Raw genomic sequence first — 26,019 nt, forward strand, 5'->3', positions numbered from 1 at the left:
TTTTATTATTATAGCAAATTGAAGTGATGTGTTGACTGGAAAGTTAGGTCATAAATCCTAGATTCCGTGCATTGATTCCTCTCAACAAGCACATTAGAGCCACCTTAAAATACAAGTAACAGCAGCAGGCCTTAAATGAGTAATTTCAGGTCAAAGTCACAAAGTACAGGCGCTCCTTAAACACGACACAGGATATAGGTATTCAGTAGACATTACAAGGCGGCACAGTGGTGCAGTGGTTAGCACTGTCGCCTCACAGCAGGTTCGAGTCCCGGCTCGGGCACGGGATCTTTCTGTATGGAGTCTGCATGTTCTCCCCGTGCCTGCGTGGGTTCTCTCTGGGTACTCCGTCTTCTTCCCACCATCAAAAGACATGCAATTGGGGACGAGGCTAATTGACACTCTAAATTGACTTTAGGTGTGAATGTGAGTGTGAATGGTTGTTTGTCTCTATGTGTTGGTCCTGCGATGGACTGGCGACCTGTCCAGGGTGAACCCTGCCTCTCGCCCGTAGCCGCTGGGATTGGCTCCAGCCCCCCCGCAACCCTTAGCAGGAATAAGCGGAAGGCAATGGATGGATGGATGGACGGACAGACTTTACACTTCACTGATGTTCTCTGAATGCCCCATGAGCAACTGATCATTTTTTTTCCTTCAATTAAACTTCTTGCTATAGTCTTCATTAAAGTGGCTAACTTACAAGGTCGGGTCGGTACGGGTGCATTTCCACGAGCACTGGGTACCACGTCAGCTTGGGTGGACTCACCGGCCGGAGTAATTTGTGTGTGACACAACAACAACGGACAACATGGAGGCAGCCTTATGCCTGTTGCTCAGTCTGTGGTTTTTGCTTAAACCAAAAGTAAGGGACGACAGACAGGCAAGGCTTCAAGTGGTGAAACAGACCACCCAAGAAAAGTATAAAAGACTTTACCAAGCGATCAACCAATGTTCTGCCAAGGCCAAGATATTACAAAGTAGACGATGTAAGCGGGTAAGTTACGCAATCAGCGCCTTGCTATGTGTTTGTCAAATTTTAGTCCCCACTTGGCTCATTTGGAACCCCAGCTGAGCAGGAACTAAAATGGTACCATGTTGGGGCTCGTGGAAACGGGGCCAAACCAACCCTATCCCACTTGACCCAAGCTGAAGTGAGCCAGTGGAAACATGCCCTAAGTTGTCTCCTTCTTTCAGACTTTTTCTCTCTCATCCCAAACTTGTTTATACACATTTTAGTCCTGCTACTTAACTTTAGCTTAGTGGAGAAAGCTTCTTTGCCTGTCATGTTCTCGTGGTTGGTGTGCATCATGTTTAACTATCCTTCTTCCTTTACTAATAATTTTTGGTATTTTATGTTGTTGTTTGCCATGTTGGAGGTGAGCCTCTATGTTTGCTGCTAGATGGCCCCCTTTGGCTGGTGAGCAGTGAGCACAAGCCCAGCTTTGTTTACCTAGTTTATTCTGAACCAGCGCATCATATGCCACATCCAAGCCACACCACCCACCACCACAAGTTAACTCTCAGTGGGAAACACCTTCCCTCTTTCTCTATGCATAATGGGAGATCATGGAGGAAGCTCAACTTGACAGCATTATGCAAATATGTCATGAGCCCACAACGCTCACTTTTACAGTAAAATATTTAAATGTGCACTTCAGCAATGAAACATTGTTCCAGTCTTGCATTAAATGAAATTACAACTCTAGAAAAAAAAGTCTAGTTCTGTGCATAGGTGAAGAGAGAAGGTAAAACACTTGAAACTGTCTTAAGATAAAACAGGAAGGTAACTGCAACAGTTCTGTGTGCAGCTGATAAGGTGCAAAAGCAGTATGTTGAGTAAAAACACAAAACTAATAAGAATTTTCTCAGCGATAGTGTAGTGACTATGACTTAAAACTCTGTTGCTTTGCTCAAAGGTATGTAAAATGTCTCTTTACAACCATCTTTCATATGACAAGAAGACAGCCTTTGAGAAGGATTGAAACCTGTCATATCTTGACATCAGCACTACGGTTGAGTAACAAACTCAGTCACCTTAAGGGTGCCTTTGATTCTTCCTTTTACTTAAAATATCTGCAGATACTCTGTACCGATCTGATACCAGCTTATTAAAAACATGTACATATTTTAATAAGAGCTGTATATTTCTAAGCCTGTATTGATATGGTAAGGTCAGTATCCATTCTTACAACAAATGCATACAGAGAATTAATGCCATTGAGCTTCTTTATATTCTAGTTTGAAAGGCAGTCACACCTGAAAGAAGAACACAAATCTAGGGATAAATAACATTTCCTTGAGCAAACTGTGAGTGCAGCCACAATTTGGACAAATCAAAGATCTTCATACTATTAGTCATTTTTGTAGGCCAACAGAAACTTCAAAGATAGATAAAAAGGAGTAAATCGAAGCATCTTTACAAAAAGCTCGTTTTATGGAATTCATTGCAACGTTTGAAAGGGGTTCACAGTGTTTGCTGCTTAAGTTCATTTGCCTTGCATCTTCATATGCTTGACAAGATTGCCAATATTGAACCAAGGGGTTTGTGTCACCCTTTGAATTTAAAATCCTGACTTTCTCATGAAAAAATATTGCCAAATGGCAGACTTGGTTTCTTTTAAACAAAGCATCGTTGTCGCTTGCAACTACTGATTTTATGAGGACAAAATTAAGCAGTGATGTCTGTTAGTACCAATTCACGTAAAATCAGCACATAAGCAAAGTCATCATTCAATTAAAATCATCATGATGTGCTCATGGTGACTTAGATAGAGATTCAAGGGGAATTCCAATTTGCCTCAATGCACTGTAGCAGTGCAACTAAATTATGCCTTTCAGCTTTGTCAACAAAGAGTAGTGAGAGTTGAAATCTAACTTGTGGAAACCCTTGGTAAAACACCAGATATAGTCAAAAGCTGACAATGGTACAGTTTTTGATAATTTAAAAGCTAACCTCAAAACTAATGTCTCCTGCACTAATGGTAGCTAGAAGTATATGGGCAGCACACCTGGTCAATGACAAATGCATATTTTAAAATGAATTGAAGATCACAGCAACATGGACAAAAATGTCCCACTCCTTTTCACTGCATCTACATCAAATGATCATAATCGTGTCGTAAATGTCAGGAAAAAATACTTAAACCTAGACTAATTTTGTAAGAAATAGTGATGTTAAATGAAAACAAGACTAGCTGAATAAAATGGTGATAAAAACCTTCTCATATACCAGGGGATTCTTGGAGAAAGCAACACAATCATCTCCCAGGCTTAATGAATATAGGCCTGAGCGCAGGCTTGCTTTCTCATGACAGGGACCTTTTGTCCCTTGAGAAGAACTATTTAGCAATAGAATCAGCAGTTGCGCTGAGTACCAAACCCTGTATTATATCCTAAAGATGAGGAGTGGATCATGTTTAACTACCTGTAAACAAAGTCCACACAGCAGCTAGCATTAAGCATCTGGAGCCAGTGGTAAAGAAGTCTAACCTTCCACGAATGACAAAGCTTTTAGCAAGGCATCTTTGAGTGGTAAGTTAGCTTGTTGGATAAGCTGAAGCTATAACTGGGCTTTTTCATTGCTAGTTCAACATTTGCTTGGTGGTTTTACTTTCCAAGAACATTACAAGAGCTCCAGGAAGAGACGTAATGGTCACGGGGACCAGCACATCAGCAAAGCAAAGCTGTCCTTCTGCATGAGGGATGAACTATACATCAAAACATCAGCATCCTTTGCTCCAAACACTGCTGTAATTCAAAGGTGACAGCACAGCCAGATTTGAGCAATTTAATTTGTCTGTGGCAGACTGGTTGCAGCCCATATGTGGCAGTTTTTCAAAGCAGAGACAGTGTTTCTTTGAGGGTTGCCTTTTAATCAAGTAGTCAAGTGAAAAAGTCAAGTGGCCACTACGATAGGTATGTTTCCCGAAGTTATGATTTCAGTCTCTATTGTACAAAAATTGCATTATAGATACACTGCCCCCCCAACCTGAGAAAAAGAGACCACATTTTTTTTAACATCATTAACTACACTGACTGCAGCCTTTTACTTTAAAGCAAATTTGTGTACTATTATACGTCAACGAATTACAAGATCTTTTTTCATCCCATTTCTCATATGTTACCTTGGGGTAGATGTTGAGAAAGACAATAATATATGAACTGCGTGAAGAGGAAGCAAGGATAAAATATGAAAGAATCGGGAGGGGGTTGGGTGGTATCTGGCAGAGGCACAAACACCAAGCCTGCCTTTAAAATGCATTGGTCCTATGGGCAAAAAGCAGCCAACAAATGATTCAGATGAAAAGTGGACAGCACCAGAGGCAACATTCACGCAACCCTTCCTTCCCCATTTTGAGCTTATTCTCTGCCCAGAAATACACTGCGAAGAATTCTTGTTGCTCTTAGGACTGTGCACTTACAGTATGTTCCAGCTAGCTGAGTCAGATCTGTCGGGCCTTTGAATAGCAATTATTTAAATACAGCACTGGTTACCACCAAGGAAGGAAATCTGACCCTTCATTCTATTATGAAGGCATATACAGTGGAAGAAAGGTGATTTCAGAGCATTTTAATACATATGGTTTGTCTGTGAATGCAACGACTACTGATGTTACCTCAGCATTTTTGCTGAACTTCACAGTACCAAACTAGATCCCCACATCAAGACAGAGAAAGTCACCAGCATCTGAAACAGACAGCTAACTGTGAATGTGGCATGCTCATCCTCACAACCTTATGCAACCATCTAGTGCTGTGCGATATTACGATATATACCACCGTGCGATATAAAAACGTCTACCATACAAAGTAACTGTCATTTATATCGTTATTTTGACATGCGGGGTATTTGTCTAGTTCTGAGGCCACACTAACATTGTATAAACAATGAATGCAGGCCGGGTTAATGTAATTGCAGCAACGCTACTGCTTTGCGGTGGCATTTTACGTCACCCGGAAGTACCAGTTTACAGCACTGCAAGCGGAGCATGGATGCAACATGGCAGATGCGGAGAGCTCAGCGGAGAATAGAGTAGAAACGGAACCAAAGGAGGAGCTTGTGCCAAAAAGAGGGAACCAAAATTCCATGGTTTGGCGCTGGTTTGGTTTTAAAAAGTCAGACCAGAAAACGATAATCTGCAAAACATGCCGCCTGCAAGTCGTTAGCAGCAACTCGAATACGTCTGATCTTTTCTACCACTGAAAGACACGACACGAAGAACTTTACAGAGACAGCCTTAAGTTGCAAAAAAGCACTAACGTTACATCAAAACCACAAAGTGACGACAAGAAAAGAGCACACCAAACAAGTCTACAAGAATCGTTGCCAAGAGGCATCCCGTATGAGAAGCAGTCCTACAGGCACAGTGAAATTTCAGATGCCATTAGAACAAGCTTACAAAATTATGTTCCTTAAACTCAACCTCTGAAAATGTTAATTTATTGCACTTTTATGTGCACTTTTGTTATGTGCATAGGTCAATCCACAAAATGCAATTAGCAATTTTGCTTGTTAAAAGAAAGGCATTCTTGATATTTGTTATTTGAAGCACTTTATTATTTTATTTATTTTAATATATTGCACTTGAATGCAATCCTTTAAAACAGGTGGTACTCTCAGATATTTTGAATAGTATTTGACCACTGAATATTTGTTTTATTTTAATTGATCTCCGATAATATTTATTTTGTTTTATATATAAAAAATGTGTTTTATAAATGGAGAAAAGATAAGAAAATTGCCAGTTATTTCATTTAATTGAAGGAAAAATTCTATATCAGGAGTTTTTTTACTTAAGAGTCTATTGTCCATCTCCTTTATTTTGTAAAAGTATTTATCTTCTTTTTGCTACTGGAAATTCAATTTCCTTGAGGAAGTCATCCCAAAGGAATCAATAAAGAAAAGTCTCAGTCTAAATCGTTACTGGGATATAGAATTACCTAGCTCATGATATAAAATTTTGTCCATATTGCATAGCCCTACAACATCCACATCATTTACCAGTGAAACACTGATGCCTAATGATTCAATAGTTGACATTTACATTTTAAGAAGAAAATTATCATTCAATTCAATTTTAATTTTTTTCTTCATATATTTATGTACCTGTGTTGGTGCTTCAGGTTCATAGGCTCTGTTGTGTGATTAAGTTATGCTTCTTCTTAGGGAAAACCTTTGGCTTCTGTCAAAATAGAGTTTGCTACATGTTCTCCGCAGAGCACCAAGCCACTTCTGGAATCCACCTGAAAAGCACTGCCAAACTTCTGGTGGAATCACAAATGTCTAGAATGGTTGCAATCAGCTCTGGCTACTGAGTACGGCCATAATGCCATGGAGCCATAACTGATGGCTGAAATGCCAAAAGGCAAGTACCAATGATGGAGACAGTGGCAGACTAAAGAGCACTGGTCCAGCATTGTGATGGTAATTTTTGTGAAAAAGTAGTGGTGGTTTAGAAAACATTCTCTACTCACAGATATGCCCCTAAGAACAGTTTGTATTTCACACACATCTATTTTTAGTTGCACATGTGAGTGAAATGCTGACACTGTCAAGCCCCGTGATCCCTTACAAGTAGATATAATTGTGCAGTGAAGTAATCTCTTACATCTCTTATTCCATCCTAAATTCAGATAGATTGGGGCTGGATGTAGGAGTGAAAACATCTATCTTCTAAATTGGAAGGTAAACCACAACAAAATCTATTCATATAAGTTCAGTTCTCTTACTGAGAGAAGCTGATGTTTGAGGGGCGTGTTATGTTGCATCACAGCACTTTTTCTGCATCTACCTGCATGTCCAGGTAAGACAATGTAAACAATTTACTGTTATTACAAAAACAGTATCATACTGAAAATACAAAAAGTTGACTGGTCTTTTCTAAAGGGGCTTTTCATTCTGGAAAAATTAAGCCAAGGGGGTGGAGGGTGACTGAATACACATGCGCATTTGCAAAGGGAGGTATTATAAAACACCTACAGGTATTTCCCTAGAATATGTCAAACATTTCCCCAAATGTTTGATTTGGAGGGTTGGGCCAAGTTAATAGTATTAATTTTCATTTTCATACAGCGCCACATCGAAACAGAATTCATATAATGCCTTGTTAATATACACTGTTCTTTTATCAATAAACTAATTAGGTTTCTGTTATTGATTGTATTTATGCAAAGGCATTTCAGTTCACTTTTCACACATTTGCATTTCTCCTTTGTCTGTTTTGCGAGGCCTTCACCCCTACATTCATTACACACACACGAAAATGTCTGCTTTTTAAACACACCCAAGCTCAATGTCAGACCAGTGGCGAGGGTGGTCCCAGCAGACAGTGCCCCGTCCCCCTGACAAGCAGCAAAAGTTCAGTCACCACAGAATCACAGATTTCGACCCTACTTGGCTGTCAGAGAGGAGATATTCCTCCTTGCTGTACAAAACTCATCTTGGAAAGTTAGTAAGGAAAAAATTAATCAATAAAAGTGAGGAAATAGTAAATACAAGTAATCAAGAAATAGATAAATAGATAGATGGATAAATAGACGAGATAGATAAAATACGGCACATGGAAAATGGCCAGGAAATCATTTCAGTTCTTGTTTTGAGGGTTGTTCTGTTGAATATATAGAAAACATAAGCAGACCCAGCCGTTTATAGCGTGCCTGCCAGTCCCACAGAAATGACAAACTCATAAAACAAATGGCATATGAGCACCATAAAATAGCCTGACAACACTAGTCAAGTTTAACAGCAGGTACAAATTATTCATTTTGTTACAATGAAATCATTTTGGGGGAAAAAATGTATATTGTATATTCATGATTGAATAAGCCTTGTCTCAATTTCACTGAGAGCAATACTGTTGATTTTTTGCCACATGTATTTTGGGTAAGGACTTGAAACACATCAATATTCTTTTTCTGTGAGATCGTATACTAATAATGTTGCGTTCATTGAACTTTGTTTGCATAGGATTATTGACACAGGAATATATCTGCACTACACCAAATAAATCCGAGAACAAACAAACAAAAACTCAAATGATAAAATTCAGTCACTTACCTTGAGGATTTCCCCACGCTTAAAACTAAGCTCATCATCAGCGGTAGCATTGAAATCGTATTTGGCAATGGCCTCCATGGTCCTTGGTGTGCACTGGAAAATGTCTTGGTGCGAGCTGTGTTTCAAAAATGGAATTAAAAATTAAAAAACTCTTATCCAAACTTCTGTAGCTTGTCTCCGAGTCTCTCCTCCCGTCTATGACCCGTTCCTTTAGGGCTTTGACCTCACATAAAGGTCACAGTACGGTACCTGCAAGCAAGAAAGAATGTTTATCTGACTCAAATGTAGTGTATGGCAATAGCACATGTTTAGAAAAGAGGTTGCTGACAGGCGCCAAAGTTGTTGAAATATGAAAATCCTCTTGCATTTGGTTGCATAACCGAACAAAATACAAATCATTATAATGGGAAAATGTCGGTTACAGTAATTGCACTAAACATATTTCTGTAATTGTAATCAAGAGAAGCCAATTTTGTGGTCGACAGATAAGGGGCCCCACCAATATATCAGTTGCTATTGCCAATTTATCATATTTCTGTCATATATGATATATCACAATTCCGATATTTGCCAAAAGACACTTTGTTTTGGTAACAGTCATATTGATGCACTATAACATAGAAAAGGCCTATTTTCAGTCCAGGATAAAAGTTCATCATATATGTTGCACAAATCGATAATGTTCTTTGTTTGTTGTATCAGGATATATAGATAGATAGATAGATATAGATAAATATATAGATATGTGTGTATATATACATATACATATATATACACACACACACACACACACACATATCTATACGTGTACATATTCATACATGTACTCACATACATATGTATTACACACACACATATCTAAACGTGTGTACATATTCATACATGTACTCACATACATATGTATTACACACACACACACTCACACACACACACACACCAGTAAAAATTTTAGACATTGTCTCATTGAATGTTTTTTCTTAATTTTCTATTATTCCCAATATTTACATTGTAGTCACATTGTGAGGGTTCTGGCTTATTCGTACGCTCTTCAGACTATGCTGGTTAAATGGGGAAGTAATATCTCGTCCTCATTTGGAGTTTGAATCATTATGTACGCAGATGAACTGGTTATACTTTGCCTAAGTAGTGCTGGTCTCCAGCAGCTTCATGACATTTGTAGTGAGAGTATGGTGTGCATTATGACATAAAATGCAATCCAAGGAAGAGTGCTGTGTTCATATGCAGAACCAAAAAAGACAAATGTTTAAAATTTCAGGTATTCAAGTTATCAGATGTAAATCTTGATGTCTGTGATAAAGTTAAATACCTTGGGCACATTATTACTGGCCAGATGACAGATGATGTTCTTTACAGACAATGCCATAAGTTGTATGCACAAGCTAACACTACTGCACACAAATTCGGCCTTGTTTCATGTACATTGCACACCACTGTACACAGCACAGCTTTGGTCATGCACAAAATTTTTTTTTTTTAAAAATCAAGCTTACAAAGACTGCAAGTTGCATATGATGATGCAATGATGATTTTACTTTAAGTACCAAGAAGTGCTAGTGTGAGTTCAATGTTTGTTACTGCAGGCGTGAGCACTCTTAAAGCTCTTAAGAACTCTTATGGACAAATTTATGCAACGGCTGGATGAATCTGCAAACAGTATCATAGGGGCACTCTCCAAACCCACGATGAGCTATTTCCGTTACTCATCCAAACTGAGGATGCATTGTCTGATATGCCTATATGTGAACTGTTTCTGAACGTATATTTTATAAATATTCATTTATTGGTTTTGCTGTAGTGTATGATTTTTATGGACCATAGTCTGTGAATAAGGACTGATTGATTGTAGATTCTCACTGAAGGCATCAAAACTATGATGTATGAACGCATATGGAATTATGCAGTAAACAAAAAAAGTGTAAAATGCCTCAAAATTTGTTTTATATTTTAGATTCTTCTTCTGCTTTGCACACTCTGGCCTTTTCTCAATGAGCTTCAAGGGGTAGTCCCCTGAAATGGTTTTCTAACAGTCTTGAAGGAGTTCCCAGAGATGCTGAGCACTTGTTGGCCCTTTTGCCTTCACTCTGCGGTCCATCTCATCCCAGGCCATCTGGATTGGGTTTAGGTCAGGTTACTGTGTCAGGCCAGGTCATCTGGCACAGCTATCCATCACTTTCTTTCTTGATCAAATAGCCCTTACACATCCTGGAGGTGTGTTTGGAGTCATTTTACTGTTGAAAAATAAATGATGGAACAATTTAACGCAAACTAGATGGGATGGCATGTTGCTGCAGGATGCTGTAGTTGCCATGCTGGCTCAGTGTGCCTTCAATTCTGAATAAATCTCCTACAGTGTCACCAGCAAAGCACCCCCACTCAATCACACCTCCTCCTCCACGCTTCACAGCGGGAACCATGCATGTAGAGTCCATCCGTTCACCTTTTCTGCGTCACACAAAGACATGGAGGGTGGAGCCAAAGCTCTTAAATTTGGACTCATCAACCCAAAGCACAGATTTCCACTGGTCTAATGTCCATTCCTTGAGTTTCCTCGCCCAAACAAATCTCTACTGCTTGTTGCTTTTCCTTAATAGTGTTTTTTAGCAGCTATTCAACCATAAAGGACTTATTCGAGCAGTCTCTTCTGAACAGTTGATGTAGTGATGTGTCTGCTACACTGCACGGTGGTGCAGTGGTCAGCACTGTTGCCTCACAGCAAGAAGGTTCCGGGTTTGAGTCCCGGCTCGGGCACAGGATCTTTCTGTGTGGAGTTTGCATGTTCTCCCTGTGCTTGCGTGGGTTCTCTCTGGGTACTCCGGCTTCCTCCCACCATCCAAAGACATGCAATTGGGGACTAGGCTGATTGGATACTTTAAATTGACCGTAGGTATAAATGTGAGTGTGAATGGTTGTCTGTCTATAAATTGGCCCTGCGATGGACAGGCGACCTGTCCAGGGTGAACCCCGCCTCTCGCCCATTGACGCTGGGATAGGCTCCAGCCCCCCCTGCGACCCTTAATGTAGGAATAAGCGGAAGACAATGGATGGATGGATGGATATTCAACCATAAAGGCCTTATTCGAGCAGTCTCTTCTGAACAGTTGATGTAGTGATGTGTCTGCTACTAGAGCTCTGTGCGTCCTTTACCTGGGCTCTAATCTGAGATGCTGTTAACTTGTGATTTCTGAGGCTGGTGACTCAGATGAACTTATCCTCAGCAGCAGGGGTTACTCTTGGTCTTCCTTTCCTGGGGCAGTCATAATATGCCATAGTATGAATTCTAACAGTTGTCAAATAGGGCTGTCAGTTGTGTACCAGCCTGACTTCTGCATGACAAAACTGACGGTCCCAACCCTGTTAAGAAGGCAAGAAATTCTACAAATGACCCTGACAAGGCACACCTCTTAAGTGAAAACTATCTCAAAAAAAGAGGTCAAGGGTTTACAGCACTGTCAACAAAGCAAAGGGGGGCTACTTTGAGGAATATAAAATACAAAATATATTTGCAGTTATTTTACAATTTTTTTCTTTGATACATAATTCCATATATCTTGCTTCACTCATGTATTCAGTATGTATCTACAATATAAAGAGTAGTAAAAAGAAAAAGAAAAACATCAAATGAGAGGGTGTGTCCAAACTTTTGACTGGTGGTGTGTATATATTAGAGCTGGGTATCACCACTGACCTCTCGATACGATACGATTTCGATACACTAGGCCCCAAGTCGATACAATTTCCGATACGATTCAATACAATATACGAAACGATATTTTAGTTACAATACCAATTTTGCTTTGGTAATGGAAGAGATTCTCAAAGGACTAATGCTGTAAATTCAATTGTAAAAGTAACCCTCTAACCTGCTGCAGGGTAATTAAATATTAATATTTACATTGAGAACTGACCATTAAACAATACTTAAACAACATCATGCACTTTTTATTTAAATATATGACCAACTGTCATTCAAAACAAAAGGGCAACTTCGACTTCCACAAACTGTCAGCAGCTCAGCAAGATGACTCGCGGTGTGGCTTCAATCGCCCACGTTTGTAAAACGTGGGACATGAGGGACCAGTTACTGTCAATGTAATGAGAGGTGATTGTCAAGTAGGAATCCATAGCTCTGCTTGTCCAGCTGTTGCAAGTGATGGCAACTCTCTCTGCCAATTTCATTGCGGTTGCGACGTTGTTTTTAACATCTCTGTACATCTTTGAGATTGTGATTTGACTCTGTTGTTTCCAGTGGTTCCAGTGTCTGGATGAGGTGTCTGAAGCCTACATTTTCTACCACACAGGGTCTGAGATCCTTGCAGATAAACATTGCCAGAGCCGAAGTGATGTTCTCTGCACATGGAAGCGTGGATGGAAACTTCATCCCAAGTGCTTTCTCCAGCGAGGGTTGTTGCAGTGACTTGTAGTTTCCTGGTTGTTGAGTGTACTCTTGGTGATGCCTCGTCAAATGGCTACGGAGATTAGTAGTATTTCCGTTGTACTTAACTTCTACTTTGAACATTTTGTGCACAGCATTATTTTTGTCAAGTTGGGCGCAGTTTTCTCGCTTCTCAAAGCTGAAGTGCTGCCAGACATCGGCTCTTAAATTTGCCGTAGATTTAAGTTGCACTTCTGCCATCTTGTTGTTCTCTGATCGGAGGCACATGGCCTGGATCTCACGAGATCTGATCATCTGACTGCAATAATGTTGCACTACGCACTAAATCACGCCAGACTAAAGTGGCAAACAAAAACAAAAAAATGAACGGGTAAAATCCGATGCATTTTAAAAGATCAATACTGGGATTTATGTATCGATAATCTTTCCTACAAATGTATGTCGATAAAATATCAGTATATAGACATTTTTAACCCACCTTTCGTATATATATAATTTTTTTCTTAAAAGAGGTATACGCTTAAAGAAGATTGGCTGATTAATATTTCTGGTTTTCACTTTCAAAAAATCAACTTGGCATCAGTCCCAAAAATCCCATGTCCAGCGTTTACTTTAACCCCTATGATGCAACTTAACACATACTATCAAATGGTAAACAGACTCAATTTATATCGGGCTTTTCTACTTTAGCAGCACTCAAAGTGCTTTACAATATCATCTCAGTCACCCATTCACACACACACTCAAACACTGATGGTGAAGGCTGCCATGCAAGGCGCCAACCTACTCATCAGAAGCAATCATGGTTCAGTATCTTGCTCAAGGACACTTCGACATGGTCATCAGGGACAAGGATTGAACCAGCGCCCCTTCGGTTGCTAGACAGACAATTTTCTTTGAGCCACGCCACTCAACAATCACAATTGCAATTATCAACAATAATAATTACAAAAGTATTGGAAAAGGGCAGGGCAAGATAGAGAAAAGAGAAATATCACAACATTTTTGACCAAAAACCTCAATATTTTCATTGAGACACTGATTTAGGACAACTGATTCTCTCACAAACTATGAACAAAATGTATTTTTGGAAAAATTATCATCATTAATGTGGTATAATGGATAAATTGGTAGAGGCAAACTTTTTTTATGAATAGAATAATAGATTAATTGGATATCGGATATCTGAACAGACAGAAGAGTCTGGTTAAGCTCTGATAATTACAGCATTAAAAAAATGGGAAAGGAGAACATTTATAAACAATATTTAAAGTGTAAAACAATAAAAAAAAATTCTAATACCAAGTGTTAATATATCATCCAAACCAAAATCTTCATCAATTTTTATAGATTTGTAATTGATGAGAACTGGAAAATTATGGATTAGTCAAACTCTAAAAAAATCTGATTGGGACAACTCGACATAAAACAATAATGTCTTAATCTTACAATACCTGATACAGTAATTGCACTCACAACATAAATGTAACCAAGAGAAAATTGTCTTGTGGTCTAGAAACCCAGAATTATCCTCGCAAGAACTAACAAAAATACAGCACAAGTAACAGTTATTGATACTTATGATATGTTAGTGTTAGTTAAAGCAACAATATACTAATTTTTGCGGTGAATTTATGAGTTCTGTTTACAGCGACTACAGTGGCACATATAATGGCATTAGTAGACGTATTAATCTTAAGGGCTGCATGGCAAAGTTAGCAAACAACGTAATGAGATAATGTTGCTTTATCCATTTAACCCAACAAGTGTAGGTTTAACCAACATGTCACTGTCACTAATCTCCGGTTTGTGAGGTGTTTGGCTGTCAGGAGAGATTGACTACATTGAAGAAAGAAAAGCCTCAAGTATCAGTCATGGATGTAGCTGCTGCTCCAAACAAAACTGAACAGAGCACACCTTCATGAGGCTTTTCATTTGCCAATCTACTCAGTCTCTACTGACAGACAACCACCTCGTAAACCGGAGATTAGTGATAGTGATAGTGATACCTTAGTTAAACCTATCGTTTTTGGTTAAATGGATAAAGCAACGTTATCTCATTACGCTGTTTGCTAACTTGCCATACAGCCCTTAAGATCAATACATTGTCAACTACTGCTATTAAATGTGGCACACTCGTAGCTAAGAACAGAAAACTAATAAATTCACGGCAAATATTAGTATATCGTTGCTTTACCGTTACAGAATAACTTATACGGCAAACACAGATGATGCTGGGCATCGCTAGAAAAGTCCTTTGACTGCAAAGACACAAGAAGATCTAAGACTGACTGCATTCGTTGTTTAGAGTCATACAATCGACAAACCCCAGTCAATAAGGTTACTGAGGCAAACAACACAAAGCTATCATCTCTGACAGACGAAGTAATGAAAGGGGAAGCTGACGTTCAAGGGGAACCGACCGCAGTTACCGTCTAGAAATATTTCCCTTGTTCTTATTGTACTGAAAAAAGTTATGACGATTTTCAGCGACAACAATTTTAAGCAGTTAACAAGAAATATTAAAACAGATAAGAATACGAGCTGATCCCGTTACACCAAGCAGACTGCGCCCAGTGCTGTGGAGCGCTAGGGCTAGCATGCCGGCTAACGGTCAGATAACAATAACTGCGGTTCAAAGTGATTATAAAACTTAACTCGGTTGATGTACTACCACTGGTAAAACAACGACATCATCACCACAAACTACCAACTTACTGAAGATGAACGTCAGTCGTTGGTCAAGGCCTAGCAGCTAGCTTATCTAATATGAAAAGGGAGAATCCACCTTTTTTCCTAGCGCAAGCTGTTGTTGCTAGCCAGTTAGCCTTACTGAACTTGACTAGCCTGCGTCGTGAAAAGGAAACAGTGCACAACTTTTATGTAAGGGGACCGTAAAACTCACCACCAGAGACGTTGCGTTTCGACGTTGCTACCGTAACAACCAAATTCCTATCGTATGGTTATCCAATCCTCGTTTTCTATTAGGAAGCGACAAACGATGTATTTCATGTGGCGTTTACACCCCGTCCTACGAGCCTAAATTCTAGCTACTAGCATAAGATTTGCGACGGTAATTTCCGCTTCCTTCCTCTATGATGGGAGGGTCTATCCCTGCCTGCTGCTGGGACCCAAGCTCCTCCCTGTGAGGTTGTTGCTCTGCTGCTTTGCCAAACAACACGATTCGGTTGAGTGTCACAGAGCTTTATTGGTGCAGGAAACAGATGTTAACGTTGCCAATACAATGTGGATAAACAACAACAACAAATGGGAAAATTTATATCGCCATAACAAGTGAAAATAAGTACATTGCCTAAATAAGCGTGAAATACAACAATCTAATATCTATACCATTAAAAACCACAAATTTTGAATGGTCGTCACTTTGTGCTCCCATATCTATACATATATAAAAATTAATATCTTGTGTAAAGCAATGTGGTTTAGCAGAGGAGGTCTCTCTTGAGCTGCCAGACAGCAGCTGCTACACAATAAATGTCAGCATCTGCACTTGTTGAGCTGTTCCATCAAACATGCATTCTTCGGGAAAAGGGGCACTACTACTATTGCTGGGTGATAATCAGCTTTAACAATGTGTAAATACTTTTATTCTTGTTGTGACACCATTAGATGCTGGTGTGGTCATTGCTCTTCAAAAGCCCTGTTTAGCAGCATTTGGTTTTGACGGTTTGTATATATGGACAATATAACTGGCAACTGTGAGGCTACCTCCCAGCTACTGTCAATCAAACAAGACCCCATTTCCTGAGGACATTATTCTCTACTTTCTAGAGAAATGAAACTATTAACAATATTTTCAAAAGAGATGTGAACATTATGAACATGAAAGGAAATAATGAAATATGATTGTGCTGGTTAAGGTGTCAAATAATCTATGGCTGATATCTCCAAGTGGTGTAAGCTATATGGATGTGAAGTAACATTGTTTGTGTTACACTAATTGTTACCCCAAATTTTTTTTTACATAGGATAGTATACTGTATGTCATTGGCTGTATATAATATAGACATTATTGGGCAGGTGATTCAAATACATGATGTATTATTGAGTTGATAAAGTTAAGCATGAAGTCATTAACAAATAAAGTGTAAACATCGCAGTCCAAGATGTGCACACATTATATTATGATGTTCAAGAAGAATTGGATTGCCAAAATGCCATCTAAATGACTTGTCTTCATACTCCCCCACTAAAGAACACATCAAATTGCTCGTGTTTGAGATGTATGCTTGGTTTTCATTTTTTGAGCATCTGCTTCAAATGTTGTTCAGTCAGTCTGTAGCAACAGAGTCAAATACTTTGACAATGCTCACACCTAGTGGAAAGGTTCAACATAGCAGCATGGAAAGGATACTGCTCTGTTGGCACAGGTCCTCATCAGAAAGGCAAATAACAGAATGTAAGAAAGTTTTACTTCACACCACAAGTGTTTTTGCCTTGGGGGCTGGAGCCTATCCAAGCAGCCTTCGGGCAAGAGGGTTCACCCTGGACAGGTCCATCGCAGGGCCAACACATAGAGACAGACAACCATTCACTCTCACAGTCACACCTACAGTCAATTTAGAGTATCAATCAGCCTCGTCCCCTCTTGATGTCTTTGGACTGTGGGAGAAAGCTGGAGTACCAGAGAGAACCCACACAGGAACAGGGAGAACATGGAGACTCCACACAGAAAGATCCTGTGCCTGAGCCGGGGCTCCACCCACAACCTTCTTGCTGTGAGGCGACAGTGCTGACCACTGCTCCACCGTGCCACCCGAACATTATTTCAGTGTTAAAAAAATTAAATAAAAATTAATGAACCACTGCTAATTTAAACTATTAATATATCATTGTAAAGTGTTACCATAGATGGTTGGAATTCAAGGTGTGTCGTAGTAAATTCCCAGTGTATGCATCTCATATGGTTCTTGTGTCTGAAAGAAGTGTTTAGAGGAAAGTGTAAATAACATCAATGATATAACCCCAATGTTTTTTTTTCTACTTTTTCTTCGAGAATTCACAATAAACTTTCTCCATGTATCTTTGACAGAAGAGTGTAAGTTACAGTCACTGTGTAAGTGTGAAACAATCATGTCATTGATTGGATCCTGAATGAAATTATAAGTCATTGAGGATGTTTCAGACAGACGCTCATCATTTGGTGATCACATGGCTCAGTCCTGTCAAGACAAAAATCTGATATTTTAAAGAAAGGTTCTTTTGCCCTAAGATAGTTATAAAAGCATTAGGGAGGCTATTAGGAGGAATTCTTTATGGGGAGAACCTGAACATACTCATTTTGTTATGTCAATAAATGTGTGCTATTGATACACCAAAATAGTGCCATACTGAAACTCTCTCTCTTTCTCTTTCTCTCTCTCTCTCTCTCTCTCTCTCTCTCTCTCTCTCTCTCTCTCACACACACACACACACACACACACGCACACATATATATTTTTGGAATGCTACTACTATACTTCGAAACCCCCAATCTAAGCTGACAAGGAAACAACTGTTAGACCAGAGTTCCAACATCTGTAATCAAAAATTACTGTCAAAACTACAGATTAAGAGATACAACAACAATGCTATGGCAAGGGGGAGCCAGGGTGACAGATCAGTTGGGGGATGTCATCATCATCATCCCCACAAACTGAGATTTGGTAACAAGCCCCAATAAATAAGAAAATACTCAATGCAAGAGCTGCTGACCTAAGAAGGACGATTGTGAACCAACAAGAATCTTGGAACCTCTGACAAAGCCGAGTTGTCCAGTAGCCTCAGAAGATTGACTAGTGGATGTGAATGCAACCATCACAGATACCAACAAGCTCATGCACAGTACAGCCACAGTAATACTGTAGATGCTAGGGTACAAGCGAGACATGGACAAGGAGCATAAGAAACACTACCATCCATGGAAGAGAAGGATAGAGGCTAAAATAAATGCAACACAGAGAGATGTTAGCCAACTAGCAAAGCTGCAGAGAGAAAATATGGTGAATAAAAGTGTACCACAGAAATACACCAAGCTATCCTTACCAGAGGCACTTGAAACTGCCAAACAAAGGCAAACAGCTCTGGCCACTCGACTGAAGAGATACACCAAGGAGGTAGAGGCCAGGAGAATAAATAAGATGTTCTCCACTGACCCAGCCATGGCGTACTTCCAGTGGCAGGGGAATAACAACCAACCAGGCCCACCAAAAGATGGAAAAGTACTGGAAGGGCATATGGGAAAGTGAAGCATCACACAACACCAATACACAATGGCTAGTGGAACTGAGAACTGACCACAGAGACCTCCCAGAACAAGAACCAATAACCATCTCAATGGCAGACATCCCAGACAGAGTGTCAAAAATGAAGAGCTGTACAGCACCGGGCCTTGATATGATCCACACAAACTGGATGAAGAAACTAACTGCACTCCATGAACGCCTTGCACCACAGATGAACCAGCTGCTAAGGGATGAGACGTCCCCAGAGTGGCTAACCAAGGGCAGGACAGTCCTGATCATGAAGGACCCCATCCCATCCAACTACTGACCGATAACCTGCCTACATGGAAGCTCCTGTCAGGTAACACCGTGGCTAAGATAAATCAGCACGAGTCAATACATGAAGGTGACTCAGAAAGGGAATTGGCACTAACACCTGATGAGCCAAGCACCAGCTACTGGTTAACAGAACAGTTCCCTGAGACGACCCAAAGACACAGATGCCAAGACCGGGAAGCTCCTCAACATGCATGGAGGGTTTCAACCTAAGCCCAGCATCCTGAGGCTGTACAAGTCTTTGGACTGTGGGAGAAAGCTGGAGTACCCGGAGAGAACCGACACAGGTAGAACATGCTAACTCCATACAGAAGGATCTCGTGCCTGAGCCGGGGCTCGTACCCAGGACCTTCTTGCTGTGAGGCAACAGTGCTGACCACTGCACCAACGTGCCACCCTCTATGTAAATTCATGATATCCATTTTACAATAAAGAGTGTAAAGGGCTTATCTAAATGACCGGCTCTGCTTAAGAAATGGGACTCAGGTGTCAGTGGGATGAAAGAGTGTGGACGTGCATGTGATGTGTGTTAAGGAGGCTAGCAATCCAAAAGTTTGATGCATGCATCTAAAAACAGTTGTGGAGCTAACAAAAGGCAAACTGATATTCTAAAGTGTAAACATGTTTTTGCAGTAAGTGTGGCAGTGGTTGGAGGGCAATATCTGCCTGACATCTCAGCAATCAACACACCTGAGGCAAAGGGTGGATGTGGCATTTGCTTCATCACACACTCATAACCACATTTCTGTATTTTTCTTTTCAAATTAAAAAAAAACAAAAAAGGCTCTGACTGCCAGTGTGCATTCCACCCACGTCATCTCTCAGTAGTTTTCTACAGCACCTCACCTGTCTGCCAACCACTCCTTCTCATATGAGACCACTCCACTCACCTGTGCATGCAGCTGGTCCAGATCAGCAAGTCACTTGTTGCCAGATCCTTCTCAAATGTTTATGATTCTGTCTGCCCCCAGACCATCTTTTCTTTTCTTTTCATCCCCAGAATTTCTCTCACTGAAAAACCTGCCAGACTGATTTCTTAGACATGAAAAATTCTCCAAAACCCAAACACACAGTTGGGGTCAATCCAAGGTTAACCTGGAAGAATCCTGTTCGTGAACCATGTATGGAACAACATCCACAGTGAAACTATACAATTCCTGTGTGCAAAATATGTATGGGAGCATGGGTCTACACTTGACTGTGATGATAAATGAGATCCAAGTACGAAAGAGGAAAGAAGGATCCTGTTGGAGATCTCCTACCTTCTTCCTACGCTTCACGAACTATTTTGATGCCAGGAATATTATGGACTTTACTCAAATGACATATTAGGAGTTTTCTGTTTGACAGGAAGGAACTCAGAGGTTCATTAACGTCACTTGTTTGGGGGTGCCTTGCACCATGGTGAGCTCGCTACAGACAAACACAACTGTCACCCTTATGAGGAAAGTGAGTAACGTAAGTTATAGCGGTAACGTCAACTAATGGCCAAATAACAGAAGATCCAGGTTTGACGACGCAGCCCAGGATGAACAGCAACACCAGGAAAGACACAGAAACTGTATGGCTTTTAAGAAACAGTATGCTTCCCTATTTATTACAGTGGAAAGACAGTATGAACACAGGAAATATACAAAACAACCCGTGTAAGTATGGAAAATAACTAACCAAATTAAAATTTTAAAATTGTTGTTTTTTCAGCTGCTTCAGTCTATTTTTATTGCTTGTGCAGTCCACTTTACTGGATGTGCACCTTTCAGGTAGAGCTATGTCGCGCCACCCTACTGTGTGTGAATATATATAAAAGTGAAAAAAGGATTCCATCCTGCGGTCGTAGGTCTGATGATCCTCCAGGTTCCGGCTCGCCATCAACGTCACTCTGGCTCCCACATCCAGGCAGGTCCAGTCCAAGTCCAAGGGTCTCTCATAAAAACCTGACCTACAATAAGTAGGATCAGAACACATACTTTCATTTTCTCCGATCTCAAAGCTTGAATTCTTGAAGATAAATCACTTCCAAGTTTAACTTGAGTCTGTATCTGTAGAGAATATTTGCTTTAACTGAACTCCTGTTGCAATATGACATCACAATTGCTTCATAGCACAAATAATTAACTCCAAGTATCATGTGACAATATCAAAATAATCACTTTTCCCCTCACAGTATTATAATTGTTAGATTCTTCACATAGCATTTAACATATGAACACAAACAACCAAAATCGAAAACCTTTTTTGCAATGTTCACAGTGGGTAAACATGACTTAATGTGCTTAAAATGCACAGATAAGGCACAAGACACACGCACAGCAAACCACAACTCAACACAAAAACCCAACAAAAGTGCAAATAATCTGTCTCATAGGGGCCTTTAAATATGCATCAGTACTTCAGGGTTCCTACAAGTTTCAACGAGTCAAATTTAAGACCTTTAAGACCTCTTTTAAGACTTTTTGAATGAAAGTTTAGACCTCCAGTATTCAAGACACCATACGATAGCTTTGGTCATGGATGGAATGCTGGGATGCGCTTCCCAACACACAAAGTGCTTGTTGTGGTGCTGAACCAAGTAGATGTATACATGAAAAAAGAACCTCCAATGATGCATGGCAGCACCGACCAATTTGAAAAAAAAAGACAGATACAGAATTCTCAATTTCACCATTTATGTAGGCAGTGAACAATGAACCCTGCCACACTCCCTCCCTCCAGAGAGTGCAATTGGAGTAGGGGAGTGAACTGAATAGTTAAAAAAAAAAATGTTAAAGTGTAAAATTAGTGTGTAAGAATTAGTGTGCATATCAGTGACCTATGTTGTATTGCGGTAGCGGGAACCTGGGCAGCGGTAGTGAAGACCTGGGTAGCTGGAGGAGGTCGAGGCATAGCAGCAGGTGCTGGGTCTGCTGGAGACGATGTCAGATATCTGGCTCCATGCAGCCTCTTACCCGTGTCTCATGATTACTGGACTTCTCGTGCGACTCCAGAGCCTTTATCCCAAATGTTCCCAGTTGAACTTTTTTTTGCACAAAGTGCAGCGGGCTTCATGTGGATTTCCAGTAACTCTTTTCAGCCAGCATTTAAATTCTTTTCTGTCCAGCCACAGATCATTGAATCGGCACACGTCCAGACTCACCGCGCGCATCCACCACACGTAACCTGCTCGACTTTCTGTTCAACACTGAACTCGGACCACACGAATGTGATACGCAGCCTTCAGATTTCTCCTTTTATTGGTTCTACCTTGAATAATTGATCATTTATGTGGTCGAACTGGTTTCATTGTTGGACACTCCTGCAGGAACATTAACACGATAGATGTAACGTAATGTCAATTTAAGACTTGACGCCTCATTTTTAAGACCGACGACCAAAATTTAAGACTTTTTAAGACAGCGCGGGAACCATGGTACTCATGTGTGTTAGCCTAGCAATGCTACCTGGTACTGGAGCTAGTGTTTTGCCATTAGCATCCGTGCTAGCAGGTAGCTCGTGAAATTAGCAGCTGTGTTGAATTAGTGGTTTAGCATTTAGCCTTTAGCATGACAGGACGGCTGCATACCAATGTGATTCTCCTTCTGAGAGAGTCCTCCAGCTGCACTCCTGCAGGTCCGGTCGTCCGGGGGGGGGGGGGGGGGGCAGCGATAGCAATACTGTCGGTATTTTTCCCAGTTTTTACTAGTTTTCAGAGTTTAATCCAAAGACTTAAGTGGAACTGAATCAGGGGCACAGGGCACGTCTGCTCTCATCATTAATTTACTGTTTTTAACTTAACATAACAATCATTACATCATGGGACCTGCCAAAAAATTTGAATGGGTGAGACAATGAACTGCACTCATCATGTAGGAGGGACTACAGTGGTCGTCTGGATATAATATTCACAAAGTAATATGTTTTCAAATTTTTGGACAGTGACACAGTGCTCTTATTTGGAGGGCCATGGGATGTGAAATATCCCCAACCTCTGAGATCAGAGCGTTCACTTTGATCTCAGTGTCCTGACTTTGAGGTTCTTCCTTTGGTCTCCAAGTCCTCACTCCCATCAGACTAAATCCTTTTTGTTTTTAAATTAAAATTTCTGAGACCCAGATGATGTCCAGGAAGAAATCCAGACAGTCAGTTTGTCATTTCAGCTGTTCTGACTGAGACATCAAGCGCGCAATGAAAAAAAGTGTTCGACACCTCCGAATATATTACAGAAAAACACCCAATCTGGCAACGCCAGCCACCAGTGTCGCAGCGCAGCACGCGTCATCAAACAGAGCAGCACGGAGGAGGCGACAAGAGCGGCATGTGGCTGTAGCCCACGGACAAGACAAAACTCGACTCAACAAACCAGCAAGGATGCGTCGAACGGTCATTTAAACGAGTTTTATGACAAAGTCGAGGAAGATGGGAAAATCTTACATTTCTGAGCAAACTTTGCCCGCCAGGTTTCAAAAAGAAAATACACGCGTCTGTCACATCCACCGCAAACCTGAAACGGCATTGTAACGAAGAGCCCTTCGTTACGATAGTAATGTATGAAGGTTGCACCGGGGTTGTTTTAACAGTACTGCACAATTAGCACAGCACTTCAATAATGGCACACGCACTTTAAGACCGGCACTTTATTGAGTGTTGCACAGTAAATTACAGAGCGGATCTGCACACGGCTCCCTATCCAGCTTGCGGCATCTTTATTTATTGATTATGTATATTTATTTATTTATATAACCGTTCCTTGGTGGCGGTGGTCCTCAGGCGGGTGTGTCTGCGCCGGTGTCGCTCCACCTATCGGAAGAGAGATGTGACGATGGGGATTTTAGGCGTCGAGCAGCGGGGGGAGGTCTCGGGGTGTCAAAGCCCCGCAGGGTACAGTGCAATAGGGTGCCAGTATTGGGTTGTGCCACTCACCTTTCTGTTGTGTCCTCAGGTGTCCGTGTTCAAAGAGTCCGGAAGGGTACCGTCACCGGTTAAATTTTCCGGGAGAGACCACGGTCAGAATGGAGGGGGGGTTGCTGCTGGAATCATCTGGGCAAATTTATTATGTTGAGAAGTTTGGCCAATTTTTAATGACCTATAATCATAACTCATGGGTGAATTTCTGTTTTTTTTTATGTGGTGTCGGGAGCTAAGAGATTCTGTGGCTAGAGGGAGATCCCTGCTCTTGGTAGGGGCCAGGGGGGAATAGTATTAAGCAGGTATATAAGGCCCAGTTTCCATCTGCTGGGGCTGATGGTTGAACCTCTGGCACATCTGGTTGTACACCTGATTGCCAAGGAATAAAAAGGTTTTCTTGGAAGGAATTGCTTTACTGGACTCTCTGTTCATTCCATGCCACCTCCACCGCAAGGAGGGTCAACTGTTCACAGGCATATTGAACTGAAGCACCTGGGAAGCCTTTCAAGGGATGTACAAGTAAATAAAGGATGCAGAGGGACACAAAATTGAAAATGAAGATGCAGTCTGACACATTGTTTCATTGCTGGAACTGATCAAATAACTGCTGTCTGTGGTACCACATGGGCTGGAGCAATAATTAAAAAAAATAATAGTGCAAAGGAACTCATGGGAAAAAAGAACTGGACAAGTTCATTTTTAGAACTGTGAACTGAGTACAAAATTTTGAGTTCCGAACTTTGAACTGAACTAGTTCATTTTAAAATCAGTCAGCTGAACTTTGAACGAGTTCATGTAGAAAATGAACTTTCCCAACACTGTTTGTCTCGATATTTTGCAACCCTTCAGACCCCTCGAGTGACTCTTCTGCAAAAAATCTAGTAGCTACATGTCAAGTAACTTTTTTTTTTCGGTGTTATGGGAGACTTTAAGAGACTGTAACATAAAAGCACATATTGTGTTAATAAGTTCATTTGTAAGTCTAAACATATTTAAGATGTTTTTCACACACTTGTCTGTCTCAAATGATGAGAATTCTTTATCTACCACATAAAGTCCATGATATATAAATTCAATATAATGCAAATTAACTGATGATGTCATCTAGCGATGTCTGGCTACTATTGGGACAGCCAAGAGCTGCTTTTTGGGATTTGGAATCGATTGTTCTCACCGCATGAATACATTTTAGCCAAAGGTTTGTCAAAATCATTGCATTGAATGTTCATAGCAAAATTAGCATCCAGTGAACAGCTGTTATCAGAATAAATACTTGTGGTTTTTATTGGCATAACTTTCAGCTTGCATGTAAAAAGAGGGTCACAGTCAATTTAAATCCAGAAGTCAGTTTTTATTTCAAATAAATTAGACAATTGCACATGAAAGGAAAATGGTTTAAAAAAAAAACATTCTCCACTCTAAAGCTTCTTAAAGGTCATTTTAAGGTTTAAGGGTGGTGGTGAGGAGGACACCCTGATCCTCCCTGTCATGGCTGCCATGATGTTTTCTTGTGGTGCTGTGGTTCTTCTGATGAAGGGTGGCATGTTTGCTGTCTCAGGCTCCACCAAATATCTTTTTTAGGATGCCAAAATATGGCCTCTTCAGGACTCCATCTTCCCCGGCATTGGTGACACAAGGGTTTCGTCCTGTGCCGATCACTTCAAGTAGAGGACCCCGTCGTCCTTCTACCGAATGGTGGGACGATGTACCTGGCAGAGGACGCAGGGACCCTTCGTCACATCAGTGCCTCAATTCTTTACAAAGGGGAACAGCCCAGGCTTTTGTGTTTGGCTCTGTGCTTCCTGCACAGAGCATCGGGATCTATCCTTCAAAACATGTAGCAAATTCTCTGGTAGTATTAGAGTTCAGGGGCAGGGGTCGGCCTCCAGATCTTAGCCTGCCTGGCACCGCAGTTCACGCACGCCTTGCAAAATAATTATTCTGCAGTGAAATAATGTTGCTTGGGGCAGGGGATGGCTCCCACATCCTGTCCATCACCCTATCGCTGGCACCATAGTACCCAAGGTACTTCCTACCAAGCTTGGTGAAGTAGTTGTCTTCAACATCAGCACTGGTGCTTGGGGCAGGGGTCGGCCTCCAGACCCTTC

General features: G+C 40.7%; 1 protein-coding gene and 1 pseudogene across 1 annotated transcript in view; one reads left to right on the forward strand and one right to left on the reverse strand.

The window, feature by feature from the left end:
• The window catches only part of grb2b (growth factor receptor-bound protein 2b), a 61,094-nt gene extending 45,514 nt beyond the window's left edge, over positions 1-15,580 (reverse strand). Inside the window, exons 1-2 of the mRNA XM_086184441.1 lie at positions 15,376-15,580; positions 8,057-8,305 (exon numbers count right to left, since the gene is read on the reverse strand). Of these exons, the coding sequence (XP_086040567.1) occupies positions 8,057-8,134 (78 nt within the window). The 5' untranslated portion in view covers positions 8,135-8,305; positions 15,376-15,580. The remainder of the gene's footprint in view (positions 1-8,056; positions 8,306-15,375) is intronic.
• LOC147245554 (uncharacterized) lies at positions 15,071-24,065 on the forward strand (annotated as a pseudogene).
• Positions 24,066-26,019: the final 1,954 nt, after the last annotated feature.

Source organism: Aulostomus chinensis, chromosome 18, assembly GCF_037954235.1.
Source record: "Aulostomus chinensis isolate RoL2024-O1b breed Wild chromosome 18, RoL_Achi_v1.0, whole genome shotgun sequence".
In the NCBI taxonomy this organism is placed as follows: domain Eukaryota; kingdom Metazoa; phylum Chordata; class Actinopteri; order Syngnathiformes; family Aulostomidae; genus Aulostomus; species Aulostomus chinensis.